The sequence below is a fragment of the Podarcis pityusensis genome, assembly GCF_964106645.2.
Source record: "Podarcis pityusensis genome assembly, chromosome: Z".
NCBI lineage: Eukaryota > Metazoa > Chordata > Lepidosauria > Squamata > Lacertidae > Podarcis > Podarcis pityusensis.
Genome location: NC_138044.1, coordinates 45,665,796 through 45,679,670, shown reverse-complemented (window position 1 = coordinate 45,679,670; position 13,875 = coordinate 45,665,796). Strand labels below are relative to the sequence as shown.

Sequence of the window (13,875 nt, the reverse complement as noted above, 5' to 3'; positions counted from 1 at the left end):
AGAATTATCCAAACTCACAAGAGTCCACTCAGTGAGTTTCTGTGTGAGTCCCTGTTCTGGGCATGCCATGGAATAATGGGCTCAGGCTGTACCTCAGTGGCCAGAGTGACAGAATGCTAAATCACACTTGATGCAGAGAGGTGGGAAAGTATCACCCACCCACCGTTCCAGGGAGAACAACAGCAGTGACTCACGCAGCAGCCTTTTCTGCAAGTGATTCCTTTCAGACTTAAAGACATGCAGTTTATTTGTTAGCAGTTGGCTTGCATCACTCTTTCCTGGCTCACCATTTCTAAATGAACAGCCCTAATGAGACTTGGCCCTCACTGAATTGTCAAAAAGAAATATAGCCCTTCCTTACAAGTACGTCCTCCTCATCAAATTATATCCTTACTACCTTAAATCTGCTCCTGAACACTGAGAGCGAGAGAGGGGGCGGAATGGTGAGCTCCTTCTTTTTTAAAACCCTTTCTCCTAACCTTACATAAGCAAATCTGTTTCATTCAGATCCCCCGTGCCATCCCCCACAATGGCTCTCCTGGGGACTTTTTTAATGCAATCCTGCCTTTTTCTACAGCCTTTGACTATGAAGAGGGTTTGAGCTCAAGCACGGCTAACCTCCAGCAATGAGTATGATGTATGATAAGCGCTGCATTTGTACAAACTTGATCGTTCAGTGTGGCAACGCCTACAACTTTGGAACTCCCTGCCTATTGAGATCAAGCAGGGGCCTTCATTGTATTCTCTTCAGAGCCTCCTATTTAGGCAAGCCTACCCAGATGCTGCAAAAGTTCAGGTGATTTTAATCTGTTTTAGTATTTTAACTTTTATATGTTTTAAATGTTTTAAAGCAAGGTTGCAATTTTTTCTTGATTTTACTGTTTTATCTTTTGTAAACCATTTTGAGGCTTTTTTCCATGGAAAAAAGCCTCAAAATGGTTTACAAAAGATATATATATATATATATATATATATATATATATATATATATATATATTAGTGCCCCCCCCCCGATATAAATTTTATGAAATAAATAAATAACTACATTTAGCTATCCCTCACCCATCCCTTTCAGATAATATATATGTGAAATCTTCAACCATGTTCTAAAGAACTACCACCTCCCAGCTGGGGGGAGGGAATCACCAAGGGGGGGGGGCTCTGCTCTGGAATCCCCTCCCCCCAAAAAGAGGATCTGGTAAAATGGAAAAGATTCTAACATTGATGAAGACACATTTGGCAATGCAGATAAAGTTGGCTGCTTCTAAATCCCTTTTCAAACCAACGAGAGAAAGTTATGCACCTGGTCAGCTTTTGTCCTCTAGCATTTTAAACTGGAACAAAAACACTTTAATATTAACACAAACCTACTTTTTTATTTTTAAAAGTAGTCCCAAACAAAATGTTGGCTCTTGAACCAATTCTGTTTGCAGCTTTCTCAGAGACCAGCCAGCAAAATTATTTTATCGGCAGGCCTCCTGTGGAACTGAACCTACAAACAGCCTTACTGAAAGGGACAACTCAAAAGGTCTACCTGTTGCCCACAGTGGCCAACCAGACGGCTCTGAGAAGCCCACAAGCAGGGCATGGAGGCAACAACCCACCCTTGCTTTTTGTCCCCAGAGCCTGGTACTCAAAGGTATACTGCATCTGAGCATGGGGGCTCTATTTAGCCTGAAATAACCAACATAGAGAATTCAGGGACACAAGAAGGGGCCTTAAAAATGTGGGGATAAGTCAAACCCATGGGTGAAGAAGAGATCTACCAATGGTATTAACTAATTTACTTGTGAGATATGCCCACTTCGACCTGCAGAACTGGCACCATTGAAGGGGTCACATAATTCTCATTCCATAATTACAAGAAACTAATCACTTTGTGGGCAGCACCTAAACTTTGGAACTCCCTGCCTATTGACATAAGCAGGTGCCTTCACTGCACTCCTTGCAGCACCTGCTTAAAACACCTGGTAAATCTACCCAGACGTGCAAAAACTTACATGCATTTCAATCTCTTTTTAGTTTTAGTTTAGTTTAATTATTTGTTTCCAACTGGGGGTTTCTAACTGATAATTTTAATATTTCTGGTATACTGCTTAGAGGTTTTATTTCAGTCAAGCAGTATATAAATTTAATTACATTAAAAGAACCTGTGGCAGCTAAAGAGAAACTCCTTGTTCAGCAGCAGTCTACCTGATAACAGGGGCACCAACAAGAGAAGCCTATTGCCTAAGGCATCTGTTTGGCAATGTCTGGAGGTGGACTAGATACTAGGTCTTTGGTGCAATCCAACAGGGCTCTTCCTGCATTTTTGCAAGACTGGAGAGGACAAGAAGAAATATTGGTCATTGTAGGGCAGAAAGCAAGGAGCCCAGCAGCAAGTCTGCGTTCAGACTCAGGGATTATTGCACTGCTATTCCTTCTGCTCCATCTCCCAATATTCCTTTTACACCACACTATCTGTTGCATTGTGACTTTTTGATTGATATACTGCCATTTACCGTGCTATATTTCATGCACATCAGTGTGCGTGGTGTGATGCAACAGCAGATATCACCAGCTATGTTGCCACCACCCAGTGGGTGGTGCTTCTGTCCTCCCTCCATGAAAATGGCAAGGAAGAACTCTGCGCTGGAACACCAGCCCAAACTTCATCACATGGCATGACCTATGAAAACAGTGGGAAAACTGTGGTGCAAAAATTCCCACAATTTTCCAGGTTAATGTGGTTGAAAAGAGATTTTTTTTTCCTGGAAGCAATTAGCATGGAAACAAGCACTAAACACCTGCTACATTTTCAGAAGTGGCTGTTATATCACATGGAAAATCTCCTAGAATGCAGTAATTATCAGGTAAGGAAATGTCAGGGAAATGGAACAAAGGGGCTGTCTGAAAACAGCCTAAGTGAAGGCAGAGCCAATGACAGACAGGGACAACTCATTCTAGTTTAGTCTCCATCCTCTTCCCTGCTGAGTTCTGCAAGGGCAACACTGAAGCTAAACAGGCGGAAGCTGAATAGCAGTTTTAAGCAGAGGTGTGCCTAGCGGCTGAACAAGGGCACAGGCCTGGGGGTGCAAAAATTGTGCCTCTCCACTCTGGAGTGGCTAGGAGCTCGCCCATCCACTGCAGGCCATTCCTCCGCTGCTTTGGGCAGCCAGGTGAGGTGCCTCAGCAAGTGCAAGGGAGCCTAGGTATGCCTCTGGTTGTAAGTAAGAGACCAGGTAGTTTGGGACCGGCTCAGGGTAGGTTGAGGTTGGTGGGGCAGTGCCTCCTTTGCAAGTTCTACTGCCAGAATAGGGAATTCTATGGCTTCCAATTCAGACTAGAACCGAGCAGGGGTGGAGGCCTTGCAGTCCTCCATGGGTAAGTTGAACTACAACTCCCATTAGTCCCGGATAGCACAGGCAGGGGTGGTGGGAGTTGAAACAACATCCAGCAACATCTGGAGTGCCACAAGTTCCCAACCTCTAGCTTAGAGCATCCCTGCAGGAAGGAGAAAACAGAGTCAGCCTGGCACCACATCACCCTTACATAACAAATTGTCCCTGTAGCCTATGGCAGACTCTGATTTTCCTTCCTAAAAAGCAGTAGGAGTCAGCCAATCCCACTGAGATTGACCAGAAACACAACCTGCAAACTCTTCCAGGTGGGTAGCTTTTCTTGGAGCAAAACCAAACAAGACCCTTCTGGCTCCTTAAAAGACTTAACAGAATTAATTGTGGTGTAAGCTTTCGTGGGGTCAAGCCCACTTCATCAGTTGCATCTTCACCCATCTGGAAAAGTCTGCTTGGACTCCACAAAAGCGCATGCCTTAATAAATCCTGTGAAGTCTTTTAAGGTGCCAAACTGAAAAGCTGAAGCAGTTTTAAGTGGAAATTGATTGATGACTCAAGAAGTTGTGGCTTGTCTCCCCTTTGGACAGGGCTGAGGAAAGGGTGACTCTCCAGACATTGCTGGGATTCTAGCTCCCAGTCATCCCTGACCATTGACTGCACTAGGGCGAAGCTGACGGGAGTTGGAGTCTAACAACATATGGGAGGCCACAGGCTTCGCAGCCATGGCTCAAAGTCCTGGCCATTGCAGAAGTTAACTTTTCCACATGTGCAAAAACCAGAGCCTAACAGAGCTAAAGAAATCAAGGTGTCAAGGCTATCCCTCAACATTCTAGAAGGCTAGGTACGGTTGTGCAGCAAGGACATCTTCAAATTCTCCAAAATTTCAAAGGTTAAGATGGGGGTGGGGGCTTGTAAAACCTCTATTCTCATCCCAAGTATTCCCCCACGCCACTTGGCACACTACACATCACCAAAGCTCCCCCTATGCTTGCTGAATGTTGATTTAGTCTGCAAGGGTCAGTAGCAGACCCTTCAAATGTCAGCCACGTCCTGTGCAATGGCAAAATTTGGCGCCTCCCTCCTACTTCTCGCCTTCCATTCTACATCAAAGTTGTGGCACCTCCTGCAGTGCCCCCAAGACTCTTCACCCAGTTTGACTGAACTGGTTGCACTCCCCTAAATCCACCTCTGCAAGTGTCTTGTCTGGCACTGGCTAATCTAAAGTAGTGACATGTCAATAAACTGACCATCATAGTTCTCTCTCTCTCTTTCTTTAAAGTACAAACAAGCCCCAAAACATATTGTAGAAGTTTTTCACTTATATGATGGAATTGACTGAATTTGCAGAATAGCTGAGCAACATTTGCCCTACAGATAGGCAGTACTGTTTCATTTTTGGAGGTGGGGGGGGGGATGAAAGAGTACACTATGCTAGCACTTTGCATCCATGCACAAACGCATTTCATGCATGTGTGGTAGAACTGGCCAGCATAAGTTTTAGAGAGCCAGAAGAACATGCATCTGTACTGGCTAACAGAAGAGTTCAAAGGAGTTTCCCCCTCCCTCTGCAAAAATGCCAAAAAATTAGAAACAATGGTTTTATTAAGTGCAGGTAAAAGATCAGGGCTGTCCCTGACAGAAGGGAAAGTGTTCAAGGCTGGCATTCTAGGAGTAGCTAATTTCAAAAAGCATGGCCTATTTCTTTACAGGCCCTACAGGAGGCTCCACAAAGAATGAAATATTTCTTCCTGATTTCCTCTTTCTGCCTTCAAACACCGAGGAATATATATATGCATGATGCATATGTATGATGCAATAAAGGGATTCTGAAGTCCCCCACATCTCTCAGACAGAGACACCAGACTTAGGAGCTTTGTTTAAAACTGGTGCCAACCTTGCTTCGTCAGTGTGGACAGGTGTTTTGGACAGTTACGGAAAACGCAGTAAATACTGCCCAAACATCATCCTTTCCCTTGCCCCCCCACCTTCATTTTCCAAGCGCTGTGTTCAGCAGTTTGTCCTAGAATGCTGCACTGCTAGCTAGGCTGGATGCTAGTGCTGCATCAAGGCTGCATTTGAACTTAGAAATCTGCTTTGCAAAAAAAAAAAAGGAGAAAGACTGCAGGCAGACAGAGTCCTTACCGCATTCCTTCTTCCCCTCATCTTGCCTCCTGGGGGATTCGCCTCGGCCATCTCCCTTGCAAGACAGGAACTGGCTACCTTGCCCAAATGTCAATGCGGCATCAGTGAAATAAGACCCGTGGATCTCGTGAGGTGTTTAAAAATCGCCGGGGGTAGCCGGCCGCCTGCACTGCTGCTTCTCTTCGTGCCAAGGCATCGCTGCACAGAACACACAGAGCAGCCTCCTCACTCATGTCAGTTGCACGGGCAGCGTTGATACATGTTCCCATAATCTATTCATTCCCAAACGCAAAACTGACTGGCAGATGACCTGGTCCTCTCCTCTGGCTAAAGCAGAGCAGGCAAGGGTGCCAAAACTATGAATGGCTGTTGGCTGTGCTAGCCGGCAAGAAAGGGGGGGGGAGTGCGAGGAGAGACTCAGTGGCCAAGAACAGCTATAGATTTTTAAGGTGGAATGCAGGAGTTTGAAGACGTATATATTGCCATTTATAGCTCACAGCAGCAACACACTCCGGAGCAGTGTTAAGACTCTAACGAGCATCCTTTCTGGTGTTTTCCCCCCTCCCTCAAAGATTTCCCACAGATGAGAAACAAATAATGCTTTGATGGGTGATAGCTCCTGGACAACTAATACAGAGACAGAGAGGGAAAGGAATAGGGATAAAGGGACCATTTGGTAACTTTGATATGGTCTCCATTTTTGCTGCTGGCTGCCACGGATGTGCCCTGGTGAAGAGAGCAGATCACATGCCCCCGAGGTGTTTTAGGCTAGTAGCCAGGATGGCTATGCTATCCCTCTACTGCCAGATGTGCCATGCCTCTGGATCCCAGGTTCTGGGAATTACAAGTAGGGGAGGAGCGCTGCTGTGCTCAGATTCTGCTTGCAGGCTTCCTATAAGGAGTATCCGCGTGGCCACTGTGAGAACAGGATGCTAGACAAGATTCTCCTTTGGCCTGATGCAGCAGAACTCTTCAAAAGTTCTGTCAGTAACTACAACTTCTGTTCTATCAAGGGGAAGCGGGTGGTGCTGTGGGTTAAACCACAGAGCCTAGGCCTTGCCAATTGGAAGGTCGGCGGTTCAAATCCACGTGACGGGCTGAGCTCCCGTTTCTCGGTCCCTGCTCCTGCCAACCTAGCAGTTCAAAAGCACGTCAAAGTGCAAGTAGATAAATAGGTACCGCTCTGGCAGGAAGGTAAACGGCGTTTCCGTGCGCTGCTCTGGTTCGCCGGAAGCGGCTTATTCATGCTGGCCACATGACCTGGAAGCTGTACACCGGCTCCCTTGGCCAGTAAAGCAAGATGAGCGCCGCAACCCCTGAGTCGGCCACGACTGGACCTAATGGTCAGGGGCCCCTTTACCTTTACCTATGTTCTATCAATAGCTATTGTGCGTTAGTTTAAACTATGGAACTTGCTGCCACAAGATGCAGAGAAGGGCAGCAACCTAGACACCTTTAAAGGGGGGGGGCAGTCAAAATAATGGAGAAAAAGGCTATCAATGGCCACAATGGCTATGTTATACAATCCATTGTCAGATGCTGCTGTTGTTGGCGTCCATCCGTCTTGAGATGGTTGCGGCTGCAGAGATGGGTGACCTCTCCAGGGCACTAGACTGGGCAGTGCGTATGGAGGTCCTGGGCTGCCCAGACAAAAAGACTCCCCTCTCAGCCTTGCTGATGTGGTCCAAAGGAAAGCAGAGCAATACATTTGGCACCAGCTTGGCTGCAGGAGTTGCCAGAAAGAGGGGGACTGCACTATGGATTTGCATAGGGTTTACTCCTGAACCTTTTCTTCCCCCAAAGATATCCTGCAAGGCAGCGTCATGGACTGGCTGGATGCAGAGGGGTAGTGGGAGGCACCAGCTGGGGAACCCCTAAGGGAAGAAGGCTCAGAGGGATTGGCGGTGGGATGGTGATGCGTAGTCAGAAGGAAAAGGAGGAGCAGATTGTGAAGAGGTGTCACAAGCTGAAGAGATAACAGGGTTTAGTGAGCAGGAAGAGTCTGTGGCAGACAGCAGTCCATAATCAGAGAAGCAGAGGCAAGGGCCAAGTGGCAGAGATGAGGCAGGCTGGTGAGGAAGCCTGGGTGTCTCCCCATCCTGCGGTGACCAGCTCCCCTCTCTTCTGGTCTTCCAGAATCCAAAGAGGTGTGAAGAGGGCGGATCAAAGAAAGGTAAGACGAAGGAGTCTCAGATTGCTTGGGAAGGGGAGGAGACTTAGAGAACTGTGGGAAAGCAGAGACCTTCAGTCTCATTGGGGTAAGAACTACCGGGATGAGTTGCTTTGCTCACTAGGTCTGGCCTTCTGGGCTCTTTTGCTTATTTTCATTTTTCATTTCACTTTTAGTTTGTAATACCGCCTTTCTATATTACTATGCACGGGGCGGTTTACAAGCTGAAGAAACAACAAAATAGACCGCAAAGATCACATACATAATAACAATCTGATCCAATAAAAGAAAGCCACAATAACTTTAAAATAAACAACTTATATCAAATAAAGCAATTTTCAATAATTCATTAGAATATAATAGTAAACAATAAAATTAAATATCCACAAATAATAACACTTATCAGTTACAATAAAGAATTACTAGACGATTATAAATAAAAACCACAGCAAATCACAATGCATAAAATACTACAAAACATGCAAAAGCACGTAAAAGAATCAAACTGAGAAACAAGCTCATACAACTTATAAATTGCTGGTGTTGTTTTTAATTTCCCCGAACTTCTCTTATTTGAATAAAGAGTTAACTTCACTCGCTACTGTGTGAGTTATTGCTGACTTACTCGTGACACCCGCCCTGACAGGCAGCGGATATGGAATTTTCCTTGAGGTTTACTTCCAAAGCCTTTCTAAAAAGGTGAGTCTTGTCATCTGGGCAGCCAGGACCCCCCAAACACACCGCCCAGTTCTCATTTCCCAGAAATGGTCCAGGAGGATACCATGGCCAATGGTATCAAGTGCTGAAGAGAGATCAAGGTCACACTCCCCCTGCCCTATTTTCTGCAAAGGTCATATTGGCAAAACCTATTGGTGTTTCACAATTTTCTGACTAGTTGCAGGACCTTAGCCAGACCTAGCAGAGTATACGCAGTCCACGGAAGCAATTGGCAACTTGACTGCAAACAGGATGGACGAAGCAGGAACCAGGAACTTGTAGTTAGGTGTTTATTATATACAGTGGACTATTTACAGGACCAGAACACGGATCTTTAGCTAGCTCTCTCATACAAGACTCACAACTCCTATTCTGACACACTGAACTCTGAACTAACACATTCCAGTTAGTAGGGCATTAATTATCACTCCATTGAGAGAGCTTGACCAGTCATGGAGCTGTCTCCATGCCTTCTGTATCACCAGGCAGACTTACTCCTTCAGATGATCTTTTGGCTGTCTGCCAAACCTTAATTGATTTTGTGTGAGTAGCTGCACGTAGTTTCCCAACAGGTCACCCAGCAGGACAACCAAGGGAGACACAGTTTCATGGCCAGGCCTGAACCTAGAATAGATCTATATAAATCGTGTCCTCCAAGAATTCCTGCAGCTGCCCCACCATGGCCCTTTCCACCACCTTCCCCCAAAAGGGGTATTGGCAACTAGCTGTTCAAATACAAAGGGTTGAGAGCTGGTTTCTTAAGGAACAGTCACATCACGGCCTCTTTCAGTGCAGCAAAGACCACCCCTTCATGCAGCAAAGCATTAACCACACTCTGGGCCCAAATGGTCAACCACCTTCTGCTAAATCTGGTAAGGCAGGAAGAGAAGGGGTTGAGGGGCATCCCCAACTCTCTGGCCCAGCCTCAAGTGCTGACCTTCTAATCCCATCCCAAGGTCAAGAACCTCCCTGGTTAAGGAAATCATGTCTGTATGGGCAACAACCAACCCCCTTGCCTTGACTCCCTAGTCTAGATTGCTGCAGCACTGAAAATCCAGGTGGACAGAACTGGGTAAGGGCAGGCCCACCCAGCTCACTCACCCAAGCCAGATCAGCCCACTCAAATTATGAATGAGCATGGTTTTATTATGGACTGATCTGGCATTCAGCACTAGCACCACCAGACCAAAGAACTCAGCGGATATGTCACCTTCTGGTAGAGCTCACTAGGGCTAGAACAAGACCAAACACCTAGGCCTTTTCCCCCAATGGTGGTCAGCCCCCCAACTCCCCTTCCCCTGCCCAACACCTCTGGAATTGGGGAACCAGTCCTCAGAACTGTCCCCAGGTCATACCCTCTTTAGCATCATCCTCCAATGATTTTGCCTGGCTGGAATGTGCAATAGAAATGTGGTAACGCTACATCTTTACCTGAACGGAGGGTGTCTTGGGAAGTTGTGTGTGAGAGAGAGACACAGCGTGTGTGTTTGTGTGTGCGGAAACCTCTGGCTTCTGCCTGGCCGAAATGCAGCCTGCTCTCCTGGTAAGAGTCACAGCCATTGCTCCACCCAATTCTGCCTCTAGCCTTGCCCATTTCTGGCTCCTCCCACCACTGGCATTTGTCCCCTGGAAGGTTACCCACAAAGGAATTATGGTCCTTGGGCAGATAATGACACTCCCCTTGTGCCCAGCCCACCACAGAAGAACTTACTGCTATTCTTTGCAGAGTCATTTTGACCGACGTCCATGTATCTAACCTTCTGTCCAGGATTAGGATAAATTTGGCGTCCAATTCACGTTGGCTGGAACATAAAAAAATTAAATAAAGAAGAAGCAGGGAACAGAGCTGTGCCATTCACATCCACACCAAAAGTTCACAACTGGACTTCCTGGATCTAAATCCAGGACCTTTCTACATTCTTTTTTTAAAAAAATAGCTTTCAATACACAAACATCCATTCCTATTGTGGGTTAAAAGCTCACCCTTGAAAAGTCACACTGGCAGGGCATGTCAGCTGAAGGTTTCTACAGTCACACACCACCCAGGTCCACCAGGAATATGGATGGGCAAATATGACAAACCAAGTGTCTCATTTTTCCAGTTCTTAAATTCAGTTCTCCACATATCCAATTCAGGTTGCAAATGTTGTTTTTAAAATCCTCATGAAAAGTCACTGGCATTGCAGTTTGAACCTCCCATAATATACCCATTTTTGTATGCAGCTTTGCACCCGAAACACATATTTTTGCAAATCAGAAACTCCCCATAATATATGCATTTTATGTACACGTTACTTGACTGGGAGCCAGGTACTGTACCTAAAGCAGCACCTTCCCCAGTTCCAACTATCCTGGACCCTACAATTGGCTAGGGAGGCCTTTTTGCAGTGCTGCCACTGAGGGCTGCCCCACTGGTGCAGAACCGTAACACAGCCTTTACAGGAGTGGCTCCCTGGTTGTGGAATGCCTTCACTAGTGAAGTGCACCTGTCACCATCATGATTAACTTTCAGGAGGAATTTGAAAGCATTCCTGTTCACCTAAGTGGCTGAAGAATCCTGTCCCTTGCAACCCAAACATCATTGGATGGAACAGTGTTTTTAACTGCTAATATGGTTTAAAATGAAACAGCTTTTAGATGCTTTTAACTGTAATTGTTCTTAGATTGCTTTAATTACATTATAATGCTTTTGTTTTTACATCTGTCTGCTGTCCAAGGCTCTTTTGACAGAAAGGGCAGGATATAAGTTTAGTAAAAAAAAAATTCAACAAATAATTACAAAATTCAGCACATTTTGATTTTATTTTAAAAGGGGGGGGTGGCTGTGCCTTGGTTCACATACTGTTTCAGAAAGTGCAAATTAGGCACATTTGCCTTTAAATACAAACTGAACTGAATTTCCTCCCCACCCCTAAGCCCAAGAGAGGGGACTGGCATGAGCCTCAGTGTGGTGTAATGGTTAGAGTGCTGGATTATGACCTGGGAGACCCGGGTTCAAATCCTCTCTCGGCCATGAGGCTCACTGGGTGACCTTGGGCCAGTCACCATCACTTAGCCTAACCTACCTCACAGGGTCGTTGTGGGGATGAAAGTAGAAGGAGAACCATGTATTGAGCTCCTTGTGGGGAGAAAAGGTGGCGTATAAATGCAAGAAAAATATTGCAGCTGACAATATTTAAAGAAGCAGCAAAAGCAAAAAACAAAAAACAAAAACTAAGGGCACAAAGGATAAACTGGTTTACCAGGGACAGGGACCAGAGAACTGAAACTGATGGTAGATGGGGATACTTGGAGCACGTGCTATTTATCTGGAATAAGGTGGATTCTTCTTTCTCTGTTGCACAAGTCTTTGTTCTCCCGGCAAAACCACAGAACCGCATGCAAAAACCTAATTGCACGTGCCCTAACCTTGCCTGACTCAATTACTAATTCATGCTCTTCAAGACTATAATTTAGGGGAACCCGCTCTGAATCTACTCATCACACTGTTAATGAGAGGTTTGCATGGCAGAATACACTTGGCAAATAACATTGCCTGGAGATCAGGCTGCAAACTCCAAGGCACGTTGCAAGATTTTGGTCAATTCATTCCATAATTATTTTGTTTTCTAGGATCAAAGCCACTGAATGAGTAGGGTGGGGCAGGGCGGGGGGGGGGGGAAGGGCGGACAAACAAAGGAGGGCACACACCCTAGCAATGGCTTACCAGAATCTGATGCTGCAAGACTTGCAGCAGGGTGAGATTCAGTACAGTTTGCATTTTAAAGAGAACCTACCAAATTCATACTAAACCTGTACTGAACTGAAACACATGCTTCTCTAAACAACAACACACACACAAATAATGTGGACAAGAATGCAAATATTAGATCAATGCGTGCATAAATGGAAAAAGAAACCACATACAAAAATGTTATTAAGAGGAAGAGGAAAGTTGGATATTGAGGATAAGCTTAAGAGTAAATCCCTTCCTTTCCAGTGGTATATAAATTTTATGAAACAGTAGATAAAACAGTAGATTTTGTGCACACTTTTGGGCATCTCAGATACACTGCAAAATCCGGAAAAGGGTGCAATCCAAGTGGGAGTTGCATTCCGATCAGCTAGCGAGCCTGGGAATGTCAGAGCAGGTTGGTCCATTGCGCAAAACAAGTCAAAGGAATTCTTTCCCCATCCCTAGTCTCTATAGATTATTCCTGTATCAATCAGCACCCAGCCAGCTGAAAGGAAGTAAAAACACACACACCCAGAGAAACAGGCCACTGTGATCCTGGTTAGGCAAATTTCTGCTCTGCAAATCTCTCACTGGTTGCTCCCATGGATTTCATGGTGCTGCCACCCTTGCTGTCTAGGGTGTGGTGGGTGGTGGACTGCTATCTGCTAGGGCGTTCCCTCTCTAAGCAATACTGGGAACACCCCTAAAGTGCCTTAATAAGGTGGAGCAACTCTGCAATGACTCGTTCGCCAGTACAAGAAGCTGGGTTGCACTTTCATCTTTGGAAACGGCAACCTTCAGTTCACACAGGAGATTGGTGGCAACACACCTCTGGATGAAACTCCCCCCCAAAAAACCCTCATGGTTTTTGGACAGGTGGGAATAGACTGCATTTTTTGTATCTTGCAGGAATTCCAGGAAGTGGCTGGGCTCAGTGGGTGGGAAGAATTATATATCTGAAGCTGCAGGAAAAGAGACGAAGTGGGCACAGAGTTCAAATCGAGCTCAGCTGTTCCACTGGCAGTTCAACCACTGGAACCAACAGTATGCTCTGCTCAACTTCCCTTCTGAAAATGGCCAAGATGTGCTGCATTAACATTATTACTTTGTATTATTAGGTGGTGCTTCCCTTTGCGCTTGACCTGGAAGCTGCAGCTAGCGCAGAATTCTGAGGAAATGATTGCTGGCAGGAATGAGACCCTGCCAGCAAGTGGCACCTCTGCTGGGCAGCACCTTAAATATTGCCTGTGTGCTCCCAGGCCAACCTCACTGTGGTGCATCACTTAGAGCATGGGTAGGCAACCTAAGGCCCGGGGGCCGGATCCGGCCCAATCGACTTCTAAATCCGGCCCGCGGACGGTCTAGGAATCAGCGTGTTTTTACATGAATAGAATGTGTCCTTTTATTTAAAATGCATCTCTGGGTTATTTGTGGGGCATAAGAATTCATTCATTCCCCCCCCAAAAAAAATATAGTCCAGCCCCCCACAAGGTCTGAGGGACAGTGGACCGGCCCCCTGCTGAAAAAGTTTGCTGACCCCTGGCTTAGAGTGTCATACTAGCACCTGCCAGAACAGGGTTCAAATCCCTGCTCAGCCATGAAGCTCACTGGGTGACCTTGGGCCAGTCACTGCTTCTCAGCCAAACCTACCTCACAGGGTTGTTGTGGGGATTAAATGAGGAGGGGGGAGAAGCATGCATGCCTCCTTCAGCTCCTTGAAGGAAAAGTGGGCTATAAATGCAATAACTAAATACCTAAATAACAAAAATAAGATTAGTCTATAAAGCCCTTAACAG

General features: G+C 45.9%; 1 protein-coding gene across 4 annotated transcripts in view; it reads right to left on the bottom strand.

Moving 5' to 3' along the window:
• MCF2 (MCF.2 cell line derived transforming sequence) overlaps positions 1-13,875 on the bottom strand; it is a 77,596-nt gene that overhangs the window by 49,897 nt on the left and 13,824 nt on the right. For 3 of the 4 annotated variants that reach the window (XM_080990061.1, XM_080990060.1, XM_080990063.1), the window contains one exon: positions 10,076-10,166. In XM_080990061.1, coding sequence (XP_080846187.1) covers positions 10,076-10,166 — 91 coding nt within the window. Of the gene's footprint in view, positions 1-5,477; positions 5,865-10,075; positions 10,167-13,875 lie in introns of those variants that run through there. The other variant, XM_080990062.1, reaches the window with a different exon arrangement.